Source organism: Silurus aristotelis (genome assembly GCF_946808225.1).
Source record: "Silurus aristotelis genome assembly, chromosome: 27".
Classification (NCBI taxonomy): Eukaryota; Metazoa; Chordata; class Actinopteri; order Siluriformes; family Siluridae; genus Silurus; species Silurus aristotelis.
In genome coordinates, this window is record NC_139600.1 from 6,797,141 (window position 1) to 6,818,038 (window position 20,898).

Consider the following 20,898-nt stretch of genomic DNA (forward strand, 5'->3'; position numbering starts at 1 on the left):
ACAAAATAGTGCCAACCAGTAAATGTACTGTATACTGTGATTATACAGTACTGTGCAAAAGGGGACTATAAAGGATTATGAACAAAAAGTATTTGTAACCAGCAACACAATGCAGTGCAAAAACAGCAGTAGCAGCAGTTAAGAGGTGCAAAAAAACAGCATGTAAACAGTATAATATGATTAAATATAAATAATAATAAAAAATGGTGGTGGAATGGATTGAGATGAGTAATGAGTGCGTGTTAAGTTCAGGTTGTACAGTTCAGTAACACACAGTTCAGTGTGTGTGTGTGTGAGAGTTTCAGTTTCAGTTCAGTTCTGTGTTAAGAAACCTGATGGCTTGCGGGAAAAAGCTGTTGCACAGTCTGGATGTGAGGCCCGAATGCTTCAGGACTTCTTTCCTGATGGTAGGAGAGTTATATGTGTGTGAGGGGTGTGTGGGGTCGTCCACAATGCTGTTGATTTTGCGTATGCAGTGTGTGGTGTAAATGTCCGTGATAGAGTGGAGAGAGACTCCGATGATCTGTCCTTACTATTCTCTGTTGGGTCTTGTGATCCGAGACAGTGAAGTTCCAAAAGTCAAGTCAAGTCAAGTCATTGTCATTGACTTGACTATGTTATTGTCATTTCAACCATATATAGCTGACGCAGTACACAGTGAAATGAAACAGCATTCCTCCTGGAAACTGTAGACTTCTTCGACATGGGGACGATGGTCGTTGTCTTGAGGCACGTAGGAACAACCTTGCTGCTCAGGGAGTTGATAAAGATGTCAGTGAAGAGTCCTTTGCTCATTTGTCCTGTTTTACCTGCTGTCTTATTCTTGTTCTCCTTGTGCTCATGGTTTATGTTCCTCTTACATTTCTGAATTTTGTTTTATATTCGTTGGAATTCCTCACAGTATTTAAGTATGATTATGTCACATGTCACGAGGAAGCAGTGCAGGTGTTACTGCATGTTGCCCTAGGAACACTATCCTTACGTAACGTGTTTCCAGATATTGTTAGATGAGATGAGCCTGTGACTTCAACAAACACTTTACATTAAATATGAATTTTAATATTTCAAATACTCTACCAGGTGATGGCATTTTTCTGTCATGCTAATGAAACCCTGTGTTTGGAGATCATGATTTCACCTGGTTTCCTTAGATACTAAGAGAAAATGTGTGTATGTGTGTGTGTGTGTGTGTGTGTGTGTGTTCACGGGCTATGTGATACCCCAGGTCTTGTTCCACAGACACAGGAAGATTGACATTCAGGCCTTGCTCTGTATGTAGTGTGCTGTAAAGTCAGCCTGAGCCTGAGCACTATGCGAGTAGCACACACCCATAGCTGTGGCTTTTAAATCCTGCCCCTAGTGAGGTATTTAATCTATTTGTTTTTGTCGTTTTGGTCAACTTGATTTAGGTATTAAAAAAAAAATGAAGGTCTGCATTCTTGGACTTCTTATCAGTATGCGTCTTCATGGTGAGTAGTGACTAATGTTGTATGATAGTGAATTATATAATTTTACTGTAATAAAAATTTCCTAAACAAACATCATTTTATGAAGTAAATAAATAAATGCTGTATAATTAATGCTGTAACTACAGTATGGCACCTACTTGATATAGTGAAGTTTTCTCTGAAGAGATGTTTAATATCCAAGTAACTCTGTATTCAGTAACAGCACTTTACAACAGAGCCATTCATGACCAGCAGTCTAATTAAACAAAATTGTCCATGGTCTCTGGATGGGAGGATTATTCTATTACTCTCTTTCTCTCTCTTTAAAGAATGCCAATAACCATTAATGAGGGTATGTAATACAATGTATGTGGCAGAGGGCTTTTACTGTAGATCCGGGTTTGTAGACTCTGTGACATAAAGAGCAGCTCATAAACAGGTAGAGTCTGGATTTATGTGTCTTGGAGGAAGCATGTGCTACACTTCACTAGCCTTAGTTTGTAGCTAGTGGATAGGAAATATTGAATAACCAGAATGTGAGAAAAAAGAAGATAAAAAAATCTGTCATCTTCCCCTGTTTCAAGAAAGTTATTATTATCATACACCCCTGCCATTTTGAATTTTTTGTCCTATGACAGTACCCCCCATTATGTTTCACTTCTTAAGATAATATGTAATTATTTATTAGGCAGTTTTTAGGTAATTAAAAATATCAGTAATGTTTATGAATATACCTTTGTGTTTTTATGTACATGATACTATATGCTGAGGTAGTAAAATGTTCTACTCAAGTAAAAGTACTGTTATTTGAATGAAATTTTACTTAAATACATGTAAAGTTACCAGTCTTAAAATCTACTAAAGTACAAGTAAAAAGTAGGTCATTTAAAATGTACTCAGCGTGAAATGTACAGAATTTTTTAACAGTGGGGGTGGAGTGAGAGACTCTAGTTGTTTATAATTAAAGGAACTCCTTTACAAGTTAAAGTGCAATAACAAAAACAAAAAACACCAGTCCATGACGAGTCTAATGTAAGTTATGAACTTTCTCAGCAGCAAAAAAAAGTTTATAATGTCGTTTATGATAATAAGAGAAATTGCAAATGCAGATTCAGGATTCAGACAGTACGTGCACACATTGAACAACTTTGGATTTGACAGCATTTCGCTCTCAGTCAAGTCTGCATACCTGCCGTCTGTCTTGTCCGTCTCCATCTTTCTTTTTTGTGAGTTTAGTATGTTTGTTCTCTGTCCATCAATCAATCAGCGCAGTAGTTTTTCCGGGCCGTGATTTTTCCCCCTACATTATTTTTATTTATTTAATGATTTATTTATTTATTAAAATATTATTATTTGTTATCTGATATTATTTAAAATTATTAAAAATTTTATAATTTTAAATGTTTTTTTTACCAAAAAATACTTAAGTAAAATAACAGAATTAAAAATTTTTTTTTACATTTACCTAACTTGTTACTTTCCAATTTTGACTATGTGTGTGTTTGATCACATCAACTCTTGTATTCTGTTGTTCAAAATGCAAACCAAACCAGTGTAAAATCTACCTGTACTAAATCTCTTTCTGTCCCTATTGCTCTCTCCTTTTTACTGCAGTGGTGCTATCTGCTCAAGGCCGCTACGCTCAGAAGCTTCTCATCAATCTGATGGATAATTACTCTAAGGCTTTGAGGCCTGTGGAGGACACAGACAAGGCTCTTAATGTTACATTGCAGATTACACTCTCGCAGATAAAAGATATGGTGAGGTCACCCCCCCCCCCCCACACACACACACACATACACCCCCACCATATACACGCGTACACACATGTGCACACATCAGAAGCAGTAACTACAGAGAGATGGCTTTGTAAGATGGTGAGAAAACCTCTCAGCTCTAACCATTGTCTCTGATATTTAGGTCAACGGCAGTAATGCAAAACATGCCACCTCCAGCTTCCTCTTGGTCTTCTTGTGGTTGATTTAAAGTACATTCACTATGCCCTTCTGCCTGCAGTGATGAAACCGCATACAGTATGAAACAGATTTTAGGTCGTGATTCTGCCTAACTATATTTTACTGTACAACTGAAAAGTTGTACCACCTTTTTAATACAAAAGAGTTTGGATATAATATGTAAATAAAACACAGAATGCAATGATTAGCAAATCTAATAAACCTGTATTTTATTCTTAATAGAACATGGAAAACATATTTAAAACATGTTTAACTTGCACAAAAGAGTAAATATATTTTTTGAAAAAATAAGCTAATTTTGAATTTGATGGCTGCAACACGTTTTAAAAAAGTAAGTGTTATTAAAATTAAACAGTTAGAGAAACATTTTACATCTAATCAGGTTAATTGATAACAGGTCAGTAGGATGACTGGGTATAAATAGTGTATCTTAGTGAGGCAGAGTCTCTCAGAAGTAAAGATAGAATAGAATAGCCTTTATTTGTCACATATACATTACAGCACAGTGAAATTTGTTCTTTGCATATCCCAGCTTGCTCAGAAGCTGGGGTCAGCCATGATACAGCGCCCCTGGAGCGAAGAGGGATAAGGGCCTTGCTTAGGGCCCAAGAGTGGCAGCTTGGCAATACCGGGGCTTGAACCCCCAACCTCCCGATCAGTAACCCAGCACCTTAACCACTGAGCTACCACTCTCCCATGGGCAGATAGGCAGAGCTTCACCAATCTGTGAAAGTCTGTGTCTACAAATTGTGGAACAATTTCAGAATCCCGCTCCTGCAACGTGTGTGTCCCATTCCCTGTGCTGATACACGTCAGGGCTGTTTTTTTCTGTAATTTACAGAATAATAACAAACATAAACCATTAAACTGAAACTTTAGCAATGCTTTTAGTAAAGCACTGCACATAAACAACACTGGGATGTGTATTTTAAAAAATGTAATAACCTTAAAACACTAAGTTATAAACAACTTTTAAACAAAACATTACAATTAGCAGAATCTGCCTGATTCCAGGATTCATGCTATATTTGTTTGACCGCCAACTCCCATCCGCAACAAAATTAAAACCACTTGGTCTCGCAAGATTTGTGTTGGGACCCCATGGGATCCCAATCCCTGTGCAGTACATAATATCATCAAATATCATATCATCAAAAGTTTGAAAGAATCTGGAGAAATCTTTGTGCACAAGGGACAAGGGGTAAAAATCAATATTGGGCTTTTGATCTTTGGGCCCTCACATGGCACTGCATTTAAAACAGTCATGATTCTGTAATGGAAATAACTGCATGGGCTTATAATCACCTTCAGAAATGTCCGTAAACACAGTTTGCCATGTCATCCACAAATGTAGATCAAATATCTAACATGCAAAGAAGAAGCCATTGGTGAACACGATCCAGAAACACTTCTGTCCTCTCTGGGCCAATGCTCATTTAAAATGTACTTGTATAATACTTGTACAATTAAAATGTACTTGTATAATACTTGTACAATTAAAATGTACTTGTATAATACTTGTACAATTAAAATGTACTTGTATAATACTTGTACAATTAAAATGTACTTGTATAATACTTGTACAATTAAAATGTACTTGTATAATACTTGTACAATTAAAATGTACTTGTATAATACTTGTACAATTAAAATGTACTTGTATAATACTTGTACAATTAAAATGTACTTGTATAATTCTTGTACAATTAAAATGTACTTTGACAAAGTACAAAGAGGAAAACTGTTCTGTGGTCAGAAATGTATTTTTGGAAACCTCCAAAAATAATTACCGTAATTTCCGGACTATAAATATATAAGCCGCACCCACTGAATTTTACAAATATTTTTATTTTTAACATAAATAAGCCGCACCTGTCTATAATATATATTTATATACTATATATATTAGTGTCTACACTAATGTACTTTACACAGGCTTTAACGAAAGACACAGTACACACGGTGTAACGGGTGAAATATGTTGCGCTTCCTTCAGGAGCATAGCATAGTGAACTATTCCTTCACCTTGACTCAACGCGTTACAACGGCTTGTATCTAAACAGTAGCCTACCAAGAAAGTCATTGTTCACTGTCTTCCTCCTTCCTTTCACAACTATTTCTCTCGGTAGTTTATCTTTTGGCATCGTCGTGCGTTTAAAAATGTTAAGTTTTTTCTCCCAGTGCCGTGCAGCTCAGAACACAGGTGAGGTGCGTTTTTTTGTTTCCGTTCGGAAATTTCATTGGTCTAATATTATGGGGTTCAGTTTTTTGGCTTGAAGTTTGTGAAACCGGGAAAAACCCAGGAAAAATCCATAGCCGCTTCGTTGTTTAAGCCACGGGGTTCAAAACGTGGGAAAAAAGTAGCGGCCTATAGTCCGAAAAATACAGTAAGATTATAGAGGAGAGGGACCATCCAGCATGTTATCAGCGCTCAGTACAAAAAGCCACAAACATGATGTTATGGGAGTGCATTAGTGCCTGAATGGGCAGCTTGTACATTTGGAAAAGCTTTGTCAATGCTGAACAGTATATACCAACACATTCGCACCCCACATTATCACATATCGACGCTGTGGATGTTGCGTCCGACGGCGTCCACATCCGACGCCGAGGGTACCCCCTTCGCGTCGCTTTTCGACATAGAGGGACGGGAAACCTTCGCGTTGCTTTTCGACGCAGATGGACGGGACCCCATTTGCGGGTTACGGTTAGGGTTTGGGTTAGGGTTAGGGTTTGGGTTAGGGTTTGGGTTAGGGTTAGGGTTCGGGTTAGGGTTTGGGTTAGGGTTAGGGTTAGGGTTACGGTCATCTTCAGGATTTTTCGAGATTTTAAAATGAATCCTATACACTTATTATGATAGATAATAAATTATTAAGTGTATAGGACAGCGATCTGCATTGAAAAGCGAAGCACAGGGGCTCCCATCCATCTGCGTCAAAAAGCGACGCGAAGGGAGGTTCCGTCTCTCTACGTCGAAAAGCGACGCGAAGGGGGTACCTTCGGCGTCGGATGTGGATGCCGTCGGACACAACGTCCACAGCGTCGATATGTGACGATGTGGGGTGAGAATATACAGTATTTGTATATACAGGTTTTAGATGGGTTTATACAGGTCTTTTGTTTTTTTTAGTGAAGGCCTTGCATATTTGAGCAAAATTACTATTCTATTACAATAGCATGACTTTGTAGTAGTCCAGGTGCTGAACTGGCCTGCCTGGCATCTCCACCTTTCACCATTTAAAAACATTTGGCGCATCATGAAACTATCGCCCTTGGCTGTCGGCCAAGGGCGATAGTTTGCAAAAAATATCTTTGTGATCCCGAAGAGAGGGAGCAAATGTGTGAAAGCGGCTCTTTTACCGTTGAGGAACAACGGGATACGAATTTTGTCTAATATAGACGAATATCTGATATGCTTCTCATTGAGAGAGCAAGCGATCAGAGATGCGAAGAGCGTGGTCACGCATCTCTACAACTTAGGATTCAGAATAAACAGGAAAAAGAGCTGCCTTAAACCTGCGCAGTTCGTGGAATATCTAGGGCTCAGTATAGATTCCCTCTCCTATCAAGTCACGCTGACAGAGAGGAGAATTGCATCTCTCATACAGTGTCTCTCCCGTTTTCAGACGGGGACTTTAGTCCCATTCAGAGTGTGCTTACGGCTGCTGAGTTTAATGGCCTCGGTAATTTCTGTAGTACATTTGGGACTTCTCATGATGAGAAATTTTCAGCGATGGGTTGCGCATCTCTGGTTGTGTCCCCGGCGACATCTCAGTCGACCGGTTAGAGTAACGCATGCATGCATGAAAAAGCTCCGCCAATGGAGAAACCCCGTGACTCTTCGGTCAGGGATTCCCTTGGGGGTGGTGTTGTCGAAAGTTACTATAATGACGGACGCATCCCTAGTGGGCGGGGAAGTGACCTTAATAGGCAGAGCTGTGAATCCTGAGACATAGAAACTACTTGAAGTTGTTGACATTGATTCTAGTGCTGAAACATTTTCTGACCTTCATAAAGGGTCAACATGTCCTAGTGAAAACCAACAATTTCACGGTGGTCTCTTACATCAACCGGCAGAGAGGCATACGCTCCCTCCAGTTGCATCAGTTGGCAAGAAAACTGATAATGTTGACACAAGATTCTTATCTTTTAGAGCCACTCATGTCCCAGGCGTATGGAACAGGTGTGTGGATTAATTGTCCAGGGGAAACGCCCTATACGGGGAATGGAAGCTGCACACCTAAGTGGTGGAGCAGATATGGCAGAGATACAGCCGGGCTGCTGTAGATCACTTCGCCTCGTGAGAAAATGCTCAGTGTCCTCTGTACTTCTCTCTAAGGTACAAAAATGCACAGTTGGGAGTGGACACGCATGGCCGAATGTCCTTGCATTCTCTCCATTGAGCTTGATTTCCCCCACTCTGGTCAGAGTCAGGGAATTGGGCTTGTCACTGGTTCTGATAGCTCCACGCTGGGCATCCAGACACTGGGTCGCTGAGATAGTTCAACTGCTGTCAGATCAGCCGTGGCCACTCCCTCCACGGAGGGACCTCCTGTCCCAGGCGGGAGGGGAGATTTTTCATCCACACCCAGACAGGATAGCTCTCTGGGCCTAGCCCGTGAAAGGTGGAACTTGAGTTCCCACTATTCAGAGTGCCAGAGCCTCATCTACTAGCACACTTTATAACAATAAATGGCGAGTCTTTGAAGAGTGGTGCAGCCATAGCCACATTGTCTCTTTCCAGTGTTCAGTGGGAGACATATTATATTTTCTCCAGGATTTGCTGGACAAAAGGAAAGCTTTTTCTACTTTGAAAGTATATCCAGCAGCTATTTCTGCATGTCATGTCGGGTTTGGCAACGAACCTGCAGGTTGGCACCCTTTAATAAGTCGTTTTATGAAAGGAGCACGCCGTAAGAGGCTGGTGTCCAGACATATGGTTCCACTGTGGGATCTGCCTTTGCTCTTGGAGGCCCTTTCTCAACACCCTTTCGAGCCATTGGATGGCATAGGGTTGAAATTTCTCTCTCTTAAGATGACGCTGCTTGTGGCTCTGGTGACAGCTAAGCGTGTGAGTGAGCTGCAAGCCTTTTCTGTCAGTCCATCCTGTTTCAGTTTGTCCCAGGGCTCTTAAATGTTTCCTTTCGCCCTAACCCGGCGTTTGTACCTAAAGTACTGGATTCTTCTTATAGATGTCCCATTGCAGGGCTTTCGGCTTTCCACCCTCCTCCATTCTCTTCTTGGGAGGAGGAGAGGTTGAATTCTTTGCTCTCCATACATATGTCAAGAGAACAGCAAGCTTCAGGAAGAATGACTAGCTATTTGTGTCTTGGGCTGCTCCTCACAAGGGGAAGCCATTGTCAAGACAGCGGCTGTCCCACTGGATTGTTGAGGTTATATCTCTAGCATATGAATGCAGAGGTTCACAGGCGCCTGAGGGTCTAAGGGCCCATCATGGGCACTATTTAAGAGAGTTTCTGTTCAGGAAATTTGTGCGGCAGCTAGTTGAGCTACGCCACAGACTTTTGTGCAATTTTATAGACGGAATGTTTCTGAGTCATCCTTAGCACATGCAGTGCTAGGAGCCAGAAGGTCAGAGCCCATTTAATTTGGTATAGCGGGATCACGTGCAATCAGGGAGTGGTCTATAGCTCCCATATACATTCAAACAAACAAACAAATTCATTCTAACATGAAGATGGTGAAGATGAATTAATAAATGAACACAATTAAACAATCAAAATCAAAATATCCGGCCATCAGCAGCGTTTTAACTTACCAAACTATTTTCTTAGGGTTCATTTTCACTGGAATGGTTTGATAGGATTCATTCACATTGCAGATTCTTTTTTACAAGTTTCAGAAAAGGCCTTGAGTATAATTTGATATTTTACTTAATAATAACTTGGTTATACTTGATTCCACAATGTACCTCTGATTGTGTGCATGTCTAGATGTGTTTTTATTAACTGTGCGATCTGATGAGGCATTAGCGGCTGTTTGTGGTTTGGGGTTTTACTTATCGCATCAGTGCAAAAAAAAAAAAAAGAAACTTCTTTAATTTGTGATTTTATCATTCATATTTTGTCAGACTGCTTAGATGTTAGCAGCTTTATTTTCTCTTCTGAAACCAACCGAGAGATTCCTTGGCTGTGAGTTTGGGATCACTGTCTTGCTTAAATGCCCACCCTCGTTTTATCTTCATCATATTGGTAGATGGCAGCAGATTTTAATCAAGAATGTCTCGGTAAATTTTTTCATTCATACTTCCTTTAATTATATGAAGTTTGCCAGTATTGTAGGCTGAACAACCATGGTGAATATTATATCATCCAAAGAGTTCATCCAAAGAGTTCAAATTTGGTCTCATCTGACCAGACTATATTCTCCCAGTATTTCACAGGCTTGTCCAAATGCTGGCAGCAAACTTTAAACAAACTTCAACATGCATTTTCTTTAGAAATAGAGTCTTGCGTGGTGAGCATTACTACTTGTTCTCTTTAAAACAATTGTACCTGCTAATTCCAGGTCTTTCTGAAGTTCTCCACAAGTGGTCCTTGGCTTTTGGACAACTTTTTATAGACGAAATCTTGTGAGGAGCACCTGGTCATGGCTGGTTTATAATGAAATGTTCTTTTCACTTCTGAATTATGGCCCCAACAGAATGAACATTCAGAAGTTTAGAAATCCTTCTGTAACCAATGCCATCAGCGTGTTTTGCAGCAATAAGGTTTGCGAAGGTCTTGAGAGCGCTGTTTGCTTTTACTCATCAAGAGATGTTTTTTGTGTGACACCTTGGTAATGGGACACCTTTATATAGGCCATTAGTTGGGACTGAACCATCTGATATTAATTTGCACTAACAGAGGGCAGGATTCCTTTCTAATTACTGATTGATTTCAGCTGGGGATCAGGCTTCCTTTTATTTACCTCCCTTTCATCCTGTGTTCAATACTGTTTTATGTGTCATTTCATATTATTACAGATAACTTCATTTATGGACATCTATGATGTTTGATTTCTTTGCATGTGTGGATTGCATGGGTTTTTACCAACATCTGGTAAAGATTTCATGTCAATAGCACCTTAAGAAATATATTTACTGAGAAAAATTATGACGTGTTTAATACCTATTTTACCCTCTGTTCTTGTTCAACCTCCACATCATTTAGTCAATTGTGCACATCGTAAAAGCAAACCTTGTTGTTTTGAACAAATTTCAGATGCTTTGGTACTATTATACTGGTTCTTACCTGTATAGTCATCTAATGCTTTAGTCATTGGATGCAAAATGGTTAAACCAGTTGGCAGAAACTGTCAAGCTTAAATTTCTATTATTTTTATTTTTTTTGTAAATGTGTCTTAAATTGATAAATTGTGCAGATGAATCTTGAATCATCAAAAAGTTCTCTAAAGTAGATCAAAGGTGTATCTTGTGAACCTTCAAATGTAAACAGAGCAAAAATCGAACGAACACTAGTACAGTACAGTAGAATTGTGAATACTGTCCTTCTCTTGCAATCAATATCCCACAAATAGTAACGTGTTCATTTGTGCTGTTGAAATTCATAGATGCTACACAGAAGAAATTCAGAATTGTGCATTTTCAATTATTGTGATTCTAATCACTGGCCCACCATAGGCACCTCTTCCACTCTGGACTATAGATCAGATGGTCACAAGTTAAAATCCCAGCACCACCAAGCTGCCACTGCTGGACACTTAAGCAAGGCCCATAACCCTCAATTGCTCATTTGTAAGTCGCTCTGGATAAGGAAGTGCTGTAGATGCTGTAAATGCAAATGATCTCTTAATGAAAAACTATCCTAGTTTTTCAGCAAACTGGGGCCACAATGATGGAACTAGGAACAATGGGTTCAGGGACTTGGGTTGGTTTTAGTGGTTGAAACAGCTTGAGGGCCAACAGTAATCTGTTGCCAAAATCCTAATTCTATACTTTATTTTAACCACTTTACCACTGCTGAAGAATCAGTGTGGTTCGAATTCCAGGGAATGATGGATTGATGAATGAATGATGAATGAGTATTGGCAGCAAATTAAACCTTTTTTATGGCAAATGTATATATCTTTTGTTGATAGGATGAGAGAAATCAGGTGCTGACCACATATTTATGGGTGCGGCAGATCTGGCATGATGCGTACTTACGGTGGGATAAAGATGAGTATGATGGTCTGGAGGTCATCCGCATCCCTAGTGACCTGGTCTGGAGACCCGACATTGTCCTTTACAACAAGTAATGCCGTTTATAACTCTTATATATATATATATATATATATATATATATATATATATATATATATATATATATATATATATATATATATATATACACACACACACATTTGCTTTTATTAACCGGCGTATCTTTTGCTAATCATCAACCATGCTTAGCTGGCTGTAGCATTATAATCTCATAGTAGTAATAGTATGTAATCACATACACCGATCGGGCATAACATCATGACCACCTGCCTAATATTGTGTTGTCCCCCTTTTTCTGTCCATGACCCTGTTGCTAGTTCACCACTGTTCCTACCTTTTGATAGATACTGACCACTGTAGACTTTAAAAAGCCAACAAGAGCTGCAGTTTTGGAGATGCTCTCACCCAGTCGTCTAGCCATCACAATTTGGTCCTGGTCAAACTCGCTCAAATCCTTACACATGCCAATTTTTCCTGCTTTTAACACATCAAATTTGAGGACAAAAATGTTTACTTGCTGCCTAATAATATCCCACTCACTAAGAGGTGCCATGATGAAGAGATAATCAGTGTTATTTAATCACCAGTCATAATGTTATTATGTCATAATATGTCTGATTGTGGTAGTATATGTTCTGTTAAATAAATAAAAAATCTGGCTACATGTACATGTAAATTTTCTTCTCTCTTTTTAGTGCTGATGAAGAAGACTCGTCAGGCCCTCCTGACACCAATGTAGTGTTACGGTACACAGGTGAAATCACATGGGATGCTCCTGCAATCACAAAGAGCACATGCGTGGTGGATGTCGCCTATTTCCCTTTTGATAGCCAGCAGTGCAACCTTACTTTTGGCTCTTGGACTTACAACGGCAACCAGGTGATACATAACAGAGACACCGACAAAATAAATACACAATATAAACATATGATCTTAAAACATAAAAAGTGCAAAAGGTAATTACTCAACTTAGTAAATATGAGGTTTAGTGCTTGTCAGTAAGAAGAGTATGTATAATAGTGTTAAGTATCTGCTTCCATGCACTGCATTTGAATAGTCTTATGTGGATACAAGGTTTGTGCATCTCTATAACTGAGGCCGATGCGATTCACATCTCGATGATGTCAGGGAACCACCAGCAGTGTTGTGCTAGTTACTAAAAAATAGTAACTAGTTACAGTTACTAGTTACTTCATTCAAAAAGTAACTCAATTACTGTTAAAAGTAACTTTTTAGTTACTTTTTTAAAGAACATTCTTTGATGTTCCCATTAATGCCCTTTTATGTGTTATGGTCTACAAACTAAAAGTAATTTTTAAACACTATTTTATTTAAATCAGACCAGCACAAACTGAATATATCACAAGGATTTCTGAAAGAAATAACAAAACAAGCTGAATAATATATTCAGAATCATAAACTAAAGTGGATTCTGCATCATAAAAGCTGTTGTGTTGAGCTCTTAAAAATGTTCCTTTCACAGCTGAAGTATGAAAACTATCAACAATGTACAGAACACCATTAAAAAAACCTTTTTCACCATCCCAACCTTACCATCCCTAGTGGATACTGTAGATTTGTACTTACAAACTATTTTAACACACTGAATAACTGATTTCTGACTGATTTTTTATTGTATCTATTATTAAAAATATTATGACAGTAGAAAAAGGAGTTAAATGGAAAATCTGACACAGACCTACTATACAGTATGAGCACATGTTACCACAATCTGCATATCTCATATCACATATATGATCATTCTTCTGCCCCTACTCACTCTAGGTGGACATTAACATGGGTGGTATGAAGAGCGGTGACCTCTCAGACTTTGTGGAGAACGTGGAATGGGAATGTCATGGCATGCCCGCTGTCAGGAATGTAATCATGTATGGCTGCTGCTCAGACCCATACCCAGACATCACCTACACAGTGCTTCTCAAACGCCGCTCCTCGTTCTATATTTACAACCTGCTCCTCCCCTGCTTTCTAATTTCCTTCCTGGCACCACTTGGCTTCTATCTCCCGGCTGACTCTGGAGAAAAAGTCTCACTCGGAGTCACAGTGCTTCTAGCCCTCACAGTGTTCCAGATGATGGTGGCTGAAAGCATGCCACCGTCTGAGAGTGTGCCACTCATTGGTGAGTTTGGGGTGGGGGGGTTATTTTTTTCCATATTTTCTACGTAGGACTTGTTTGTAGTTTTTGTTTCAAAGAGGGAAGAAATATTACATCATATAAAGTTGGCCAGCATTGCTTTTATCAAAAGGGAGGAGAGAAATGTCATCCTTTCTACCTTGTGAGCAGGATCAGCTATGTTCTCTTAGACTCATAGCCATGTATGTCGGTTTAAGGTTTCCGCTATAAGGCAAACATGAACTGCCACATGGGAAGTTATTGTTGTTATCCATCTTAATTTTGCACTTAACAAATACTAAACAATTAGTCAGGTAGCATGTTACACACTTATAAACATTTACCAGGTATCCAAAGTCCACATTAATGCTAGAAGTACGTTCTTGTACACAGAGCTAGTCTTTTTGATACCACCTCGTACTAAATTACTTTACTATACTACAAAACAATGCAATAGTTATCTTAGTAAGTTATTGTCTCACACCACATGCAGCTTGACACAGATGGCCTGCCTCTGGATAGTGTTCTCTTCATTTGAAGGGCACTCTGTGCAGCTTGGGATGGTTTCTCATCAACGCCTTGGGTGGTTAAATGAAATTCTGGAGTAAGAACGGGAGCTTTGAGGATGGATTTTTACTGCAGTTAAAGTCAACAGTCTGCTACATTGACTCAGGACTACAGTTTGCTTCCGATCATCATCACTGTACCCCGCAACATCGTATATCTGCAATAAATGGACATTCGGTGCAACCCAGATGAGGATGGGTTCCCTCTTGAGTCTGGTTCATCTCAAGGTTTCTTCCTTATGCCATCTCGGGGAGATTTTCCTCGCCACAGTCGCCACCAGCTCGCTCATCAGGAACAAACTTACTTATAAATAACATATTCATGACCACCTGCTTAATATTGTCGAGCATTTCCAGTATTATCTTCTTCAGCAATTTGAGCTACAATAGCTCGTCTGTTGGATCCGACCACACGGGCCAGCTTTCGCTCCCCATAATTTAACAATGGCCTAAAAAAGAAACTGTGAGAAACCAACCCACAAATGTCCATTTGTTGTTGGATTTGGAGAGGGAGAGAGAGGGAGAGAGAGAGAGAGAGAAAAGTGGTGACAGGGAGAGAAAGATATGGACTATTAAGTATCCTTATTTTTGTATAAAAGTTAAGGTCACTGTGCAGTTGAGGACTCCAGCAGGACTTGCTCTGGCAGCATAACTTAAAGTGAGAGCCAGAAGGTAACACAGACGTGAGGGATCTCTGAGATAAGAAACGACCCACCACACCATCGTCAACAAACCTGAATGAATGTGTTAGGGTGAGGGGATGACAACATACAAATATCTCAGTTCACAGAACACTCGATATCCATGATCCCTCTGATCTGCTCCTTTACCTAAAAAAATTCTACTGATAAAAGACTTGACTAAATAAATATGTTTATTTATTTCAGCCTCGACTTAAACACTGAGACTGTGTTTGAGTCTCTAACACTTATTGGAAGACTGTTCCATAACTGTAGGGCTTTAGAAGAGAAAGATCTGCCCCCTGCTGTAGTCTTCATTATTTGATGTACCAACAAATAGCCTGTACCATTTGATCTAGTAGGCGTGGAGGATCATAATGGTACAGAAGTTCACTCAGATACTGTGACGCGAGACTGTTAAGTGATTTATACGTCAATAGTAGTATTTATAATTAGTGTGAGATTTAATTGGGAACAGTGTTTACTGATTTAAACAGGGCTGATGTGGTCATATTTTCTAGATCTGGTAAGGACCCTTATTGCTGCATTCTGGACTAACTGAAGCTTATGTATGCACTTACTCGAACACCCAGAGAGTAAAGCGTTACAGTAGTCTAATTTAGATGTAACAAAAGCATCAACTATTTTTTTTTCATCCTGTAACAACATCGTATTTCAAATTTTAGCAATATTTCTAAGGTGAAAAACGGTGATCCCGGTAATATTATACACATGAGCCTCAAAGGAAAGACTTGGGTCAACAATCGCACCAAAGTCTTGTACTGCTGCACACACTGAGACAGAACACCATCCACATAATCTAAAAGTTCACTTCTAACTGCATGTGGTCCTAGTAAAAGTAAGTCTTATACGAGTTGAGCAAAAGGATGTTATCAAGCATCCCCTGTTTAATGTCCTTTACACACATCTCAACATTGTTAAGCTCATCTTTCTCATCTGGCTTTGCTGAAATATACAACTTTTAATCAGAAATGGAAGCTAATACCATGTTTACTTATATTTTGCCCAAAGGCAGCATATATAAAGAGAAAAGACAGATCCTTGCAGCACAAGTTTAACTGAGAAAATGTGGAGAACTCACCATTTACATCAACCAAATGATAACGAACAGTCAAATATGACCTAAGCCAGCAGAGAGCTTTTACCTTCTTTCCAGCAACATTTTCTAGTCTACCAAGGAGGAGATTGTGATCAGCGGTGTCAAAACCTTGGAGAATTTTGGAGATAAAGGGGAGGTTTGATATTAGCTTATAGTTGGACAGCTGAAGGGTCATGGTCAGGTTTTTAATTAGGGGGTGATAACAGCAAGTTTAAAAGATTAAGGTACATAAACAGTGCTACTAGAAGAGGTTTAATTACTTCTGAAATGATCTGTTTAAAGAAACTTGTAGGATCGAGAATACAAGTTGATGATTTTGATGAGGAAATAAAGGAAATTTATTCTCATTCTCAAAGTCATGAGAATTTATTCTTTAAATTTAAAGTCATTCTCTTAAAGAGGAATAAAGCTTTGTAATTGATTGTCCGTTATAATTATAGTGCTACAGGGTTTATTAAATACTTTGGATTTATATCAATCATCAGGATTTTTTGCCTAATGTTTACATTTTTATTTGTTAAAAATGCATGTCTTTGCATGTTTTTATGCCACAGGCAAATACTACATCGCAACCATGACAATGATCACAGCCTCCACCTCATTGACGATCTTCATCATGAACATTCACTTTTGTGGTGCTGAAGCCAAACCGGTGCCCCACTGGGCCAAAGTTCTAATTATAGACTACATGGCAAAGATTTTCTTTGTGTATGAGGTGGGGGAAAACTGCACCACTCCTCAAAGTGAACGTGTGCCATCTTTTCTTGAGGATCCCCTGGCTACTCTGGAAAATTACGACTATTTCTCCAGCAGTTTTTACAGCAATCATTTACATGACGAGTCAGTTAATCAGTATAACAGGTATAATAACGGTGGCAGAGACTGTCACCATGCCAGAAATAACCAGTCAAATGGCTATCAGTTCAATTCCCTGAACGCAACACATATACCACCACAGAAACCGCACCAGCCAAAATTCATACACCACATTGGCAGAGATGGTAATGCAGTAAACCTGAGGGAGGAGAAGCTGAGACAGGGTGATCTCTCTACACCTGAAAAACTCAACGGGTACACTTATGAACCGTACACAATGCAAGACTACAGTAAAAAGTCTAGCACTGAAGAGTGCATCTGTGTGTGTGCTCAGCACCAGAAAGTGGTGCAGAACATTGAGTACATCGCCAATTGCTTTCGGGAGCAACGATCAAACCAGGCCAAAGGAGCAGAGTGGAAGAAAGTTGCCAAGGTAATGGACAGGTTTTTCATGTGGGTGTTCTTCATCATGGTCTTTCTTATGAGCATCCTCATCATGGCCAAGGCTTCTTGAGATCCAAGTTGAAGACAGGAGTAATGTGTAGAGATATGTTCCATTCAGAAGAAGCTTAAAACAAAAAGAAATGATGTAGAAAATGAGGAAAACTGTTCTTAATGCTACTAAAGTAGTATTTTTTTAATGCAGAAAATGATAATAGAAAATTGGAATAAAACTCATATCCATGGTGACATGGATCCTTGAGGTAGACTGAATTCAAGTATGATGTATAGGTTGCTGCCTGACAGGTTCCAGAGTTTGATACTGAGCTTGGGTTAGTGTCTATGTGGAGTTTTTGTGCAAGTTATATACAGTATGTTTGCTTTCTGTGGGGTTTTCCATATCCCAAATGTCATGCCAGTAAGTGGAAACTATCACTTGCCCTTTAAATGTGAATGAGAGCATCTCAATGGTCCTGAGTGCTTACTGTATATTCTGAAAAAATGAAAGAATAAAAATATGCTCTGTGTCTTCATAAAGGCTTTATTTTTAAACACAAATTTGAATGTACTCATTAAATTGTTTCTAGTTTTTCTCTGGATGCATGTACTGTATTACATACACTATATGGTCACTATATGCATATGCAACATCCCATTCCACATTTGAAAAACAATTCAGGGGATCTGTTTTAACCACTCGACTAAAAGTATTGTTGCAAAATAAAATATCAAACTTATTGATTTAGATAAATCTTCGACGTTGCAAACATTAATGCATTACATTAACACATAAGTGTTGGTAATATATAATTTGTGTTACTTTATATGAAACAAACTTCAAGTTGCAGTAACTGAATACATTTTTGTTTACAACGTGAGTTAAGAATGAAAATCTCTGTGGCCTCGCCCACTAAACATGCCTGGACAAGTTCTGTTGAGACAAGGGAACACATTGCTTAAATAATTTAGATATAAAACATGTTTTGAAGCAACTATGACTTTGTAATTAGTAATATTTTTAATTGTGTTAGGACAAATGTTAATTTAGTGTATAGCGGTTTGGCTGCACTGCCAAATGGGGGGTATGGAGATGGATGATCCGCTGTGGTGAACTCTAATGGGAGAAGCCGAAAGAAGAAGATAATGGTATCATTGCTCATGATAAGTAGTGGATTTTCCAGATAACCTTATTACTGAGCTGTGAAAATTGTGGTAAATAAAAACATTTTATTTTTCTTTTCTTTCTGTTATCATAGTTATTGAAACAATATAGCTGTTTTGATAAACTGAATTAAAAAGAGTGACAGTTTAAAAAGCATTCTCTAATTTAACCTAAATCATCTCTAAAATACATATCTCTAAAAATAAAGCTAACCTGTATTATTATTATTATTTGCTTTACGAGGACATTAAAGAGTTTAAGCAACGCCTGCATAAGCAATGATGCACATTGCTCTCGTCACTGACCACACTCTCAGATCTGCAGCCATTGTGGTTGAATAAACTGTAACCTGAAGATGCTGTGCTCTGTTGATGGGCATAATATAAATCCAAAGGAACTTAAATATACATTTGAGGTCTTTCAGAAACTGTTATTTGAATTTGATAGTATGAGTTTTTGGAAGCTGTTTGGGTCATCATTTTATTTGTTGTTTTCTATCAAGATTTAAATATTGCGTAGTGTAAAGCTGCTGTTTAATAAAAAAAAGTTAATTGTGTTAATGGAATCACTTTTTTTATTTAAGCTACATGTAAATGATGTAAAATGAATGTAAAACCAATATAAAGTTAATTAAAACATCTGATTGGAACAACTTTTAAAAATTGTGTCAACTTAAAAAACTTTGTTGAAAGTTATTGTAATTAAGCACATAACACCAAAAGATTTCTTTAAATAATATTAAGAAGATATTTGGGACAACTTCATTTTATGATGATTTTTTCTTTTATTTATTATCAAATTAAAAACATTTTTTTTGTTATATAATAATAATAAGTAGGCAACTAAAATAAAAATAAAAAACCTTAAAAATAGTGGTGACTGTAAAAAAAAAAAATTATCTAATACCCCTAACTAAATATAGTTTGCTGGTTAAAAACAATTTCATTGTAAGTTAGCGGAACTCAAAAAGAATAATGGAAACGGTTGTGTTGATTTTTTATGTTGAGCCAAAATATTACTTTTTAGAGTGCACATTAAGTCCCCATTTGCTGTTAAAATAATCTCCCAATAATCTTTCTTTTTTGGGAATATGTACTACTAGATTTTGGAGTGTACTTATGGAGATTTGTGCTTAAAAGTGTTAGTAAAGTCAGGTAGTGATGTAGGTGAGATTAGGAGGACTGGGGTGCAGCCAGCATTTACATTCATCCCAAAGGTGTTCAGAATAGTTGAGGTCAGGGCTCTATAGCAGGCCACTCAAGATCTTCCTTCCCAACATTTTGACATGCTGAAACAGGTTTGGTACTGGATCCAAAGACGTCCGATACAATTATGTGCCTTCAGCTTTGCAATAACAGTTTGGGAACAAACCACATACTGTATGGCTGGGAAATTCAGGTGCCTATATACTGTAGTCTATTTCTTTACATTCAAACACATCTCAAGGTAAGAATATTACACTGATGTTGCACAAGATATGAACAAACATGCACTCAGTCTTTAATGTCTGTTCTGTTCTTTCATTCTGTAAATTAACCCAGAACGTACGTACACAATTAAATATTAATATACAGTCTTTTGTTATAGTTAAAGCGCAGAGATGTTACGACGTGCTTGTGAGGAGTAAGACAATCTTGGCATGGACACATTAATAATATATAATTAACCTCAAGTGCACACACCCATCAATAATTTATAAACTAATTAACTGATTAAAATATATTTACAGCGCTTTAATGTTAAAAAGAAAAACACTGTACACACGCAAACACAAAGAATTACATCTTAACAACTGCAACTATAACCACAATACATTAATCACTCTGTCCTTCTACAGCAAAACATTACGCAGAAGTATCTGTTCCACTTACCTATTGCACACTAACATTCACACAACTGCCTCCTACACATTTAGACCTTCTGAACATCACTTTGGGAATCACTTTCACAGAGAATTTAGTGGACAACAAAATGACACACTTCTCAGAACTAACGTACATCAGTGTAAGACCAATATCAATCTAATTCTAGAAGTAAACATCCTGTTTCTGAACATTTTGAGAAGTTAATCCTTTAAGTTTTATGGAGACCTCTGTTCATTGACATAAGCTTCTATGCTGAATCAGCAATTATATTACTATCTGTGTAAACTGATGCACATATACACTACAGGGACAAAGGTTTGTGGACACCTGACCATAAGATTTGTATGTGCTTTTTGAGCATCAGATTCAACATTTATTCCCCAATTGCTTTTATATTAACCTTCTCGTTCATAGGAAGATGTTCCACTAGACTGAGATAAAGAGTGATTGTGGAGATTTTAGGTGT

At 38.2% G+C, this 20,898-nt stretch overlaps 1 protein-coding gene across 2 annotated transcripts; it reads left to right on the plus strand.

The window, feature by feature from the left end:
- The first annotated feature begins 320 nt into the window (after positions 1-320).
- Positions 321-17,973, plus strand: chrna9a (cholinergic receptor, nicotinic, alpha 9a). 2 transcript variants are annotated; one of them, XM_083532552.1, is made up of 6 exons: positions 321-407; positions 3,063-3,208; positions 11,525-11,679; positions 12,344-12,527; positions 13,434-13,788; positions 16,703-17,973. In XM_083532552.1, exons 1-6 carry the CDS (start codon positions 383-385, stop codon positions 17,476-17,478), a joined length of 1,641 nt encoding a protein of 546 aa, XP_083388678.1. In that variant the 5' UTR covers positions 321-382; the 3' UTR covers positions 17,479-17,973. The 2 variants fall into 2 exon arrangements, with proteins under 2 accessions (XP_083388678.1, XP_083388679.1); XM_083532553.1 differs by lacking the exon at positions 3,063-3,208.
- The last annotated feature ends 2,925 nt before the right edge of the window (positions 17,974-20,898 follow it).

What these genes read in the sequence shown, in the direction of transcription:
- chrna9a (XM_083532552.1), top strand. Translation starts at nt 383, where the DNA reads ATGCTTCAGGACTTCTTTCCTGATG. An exon ending in TCTCGCAGATAAAAGATATG is followed by an intron (nt 3,209 to 11,524) that starts GTGAGGTCACCC and finishes TTTTGTTGATAG; the next exon opens with GATGAGAGAAATCAGGTGCT. An exon ending in TGAGAGTGTGCCACTCATTG is followed by an intron (nt 13,789 to 16,702) that starts GTGAGTTTGGGG and finishes TTTATGCCACAG; the next exon opens with GCAAATACTACATCGCAACC.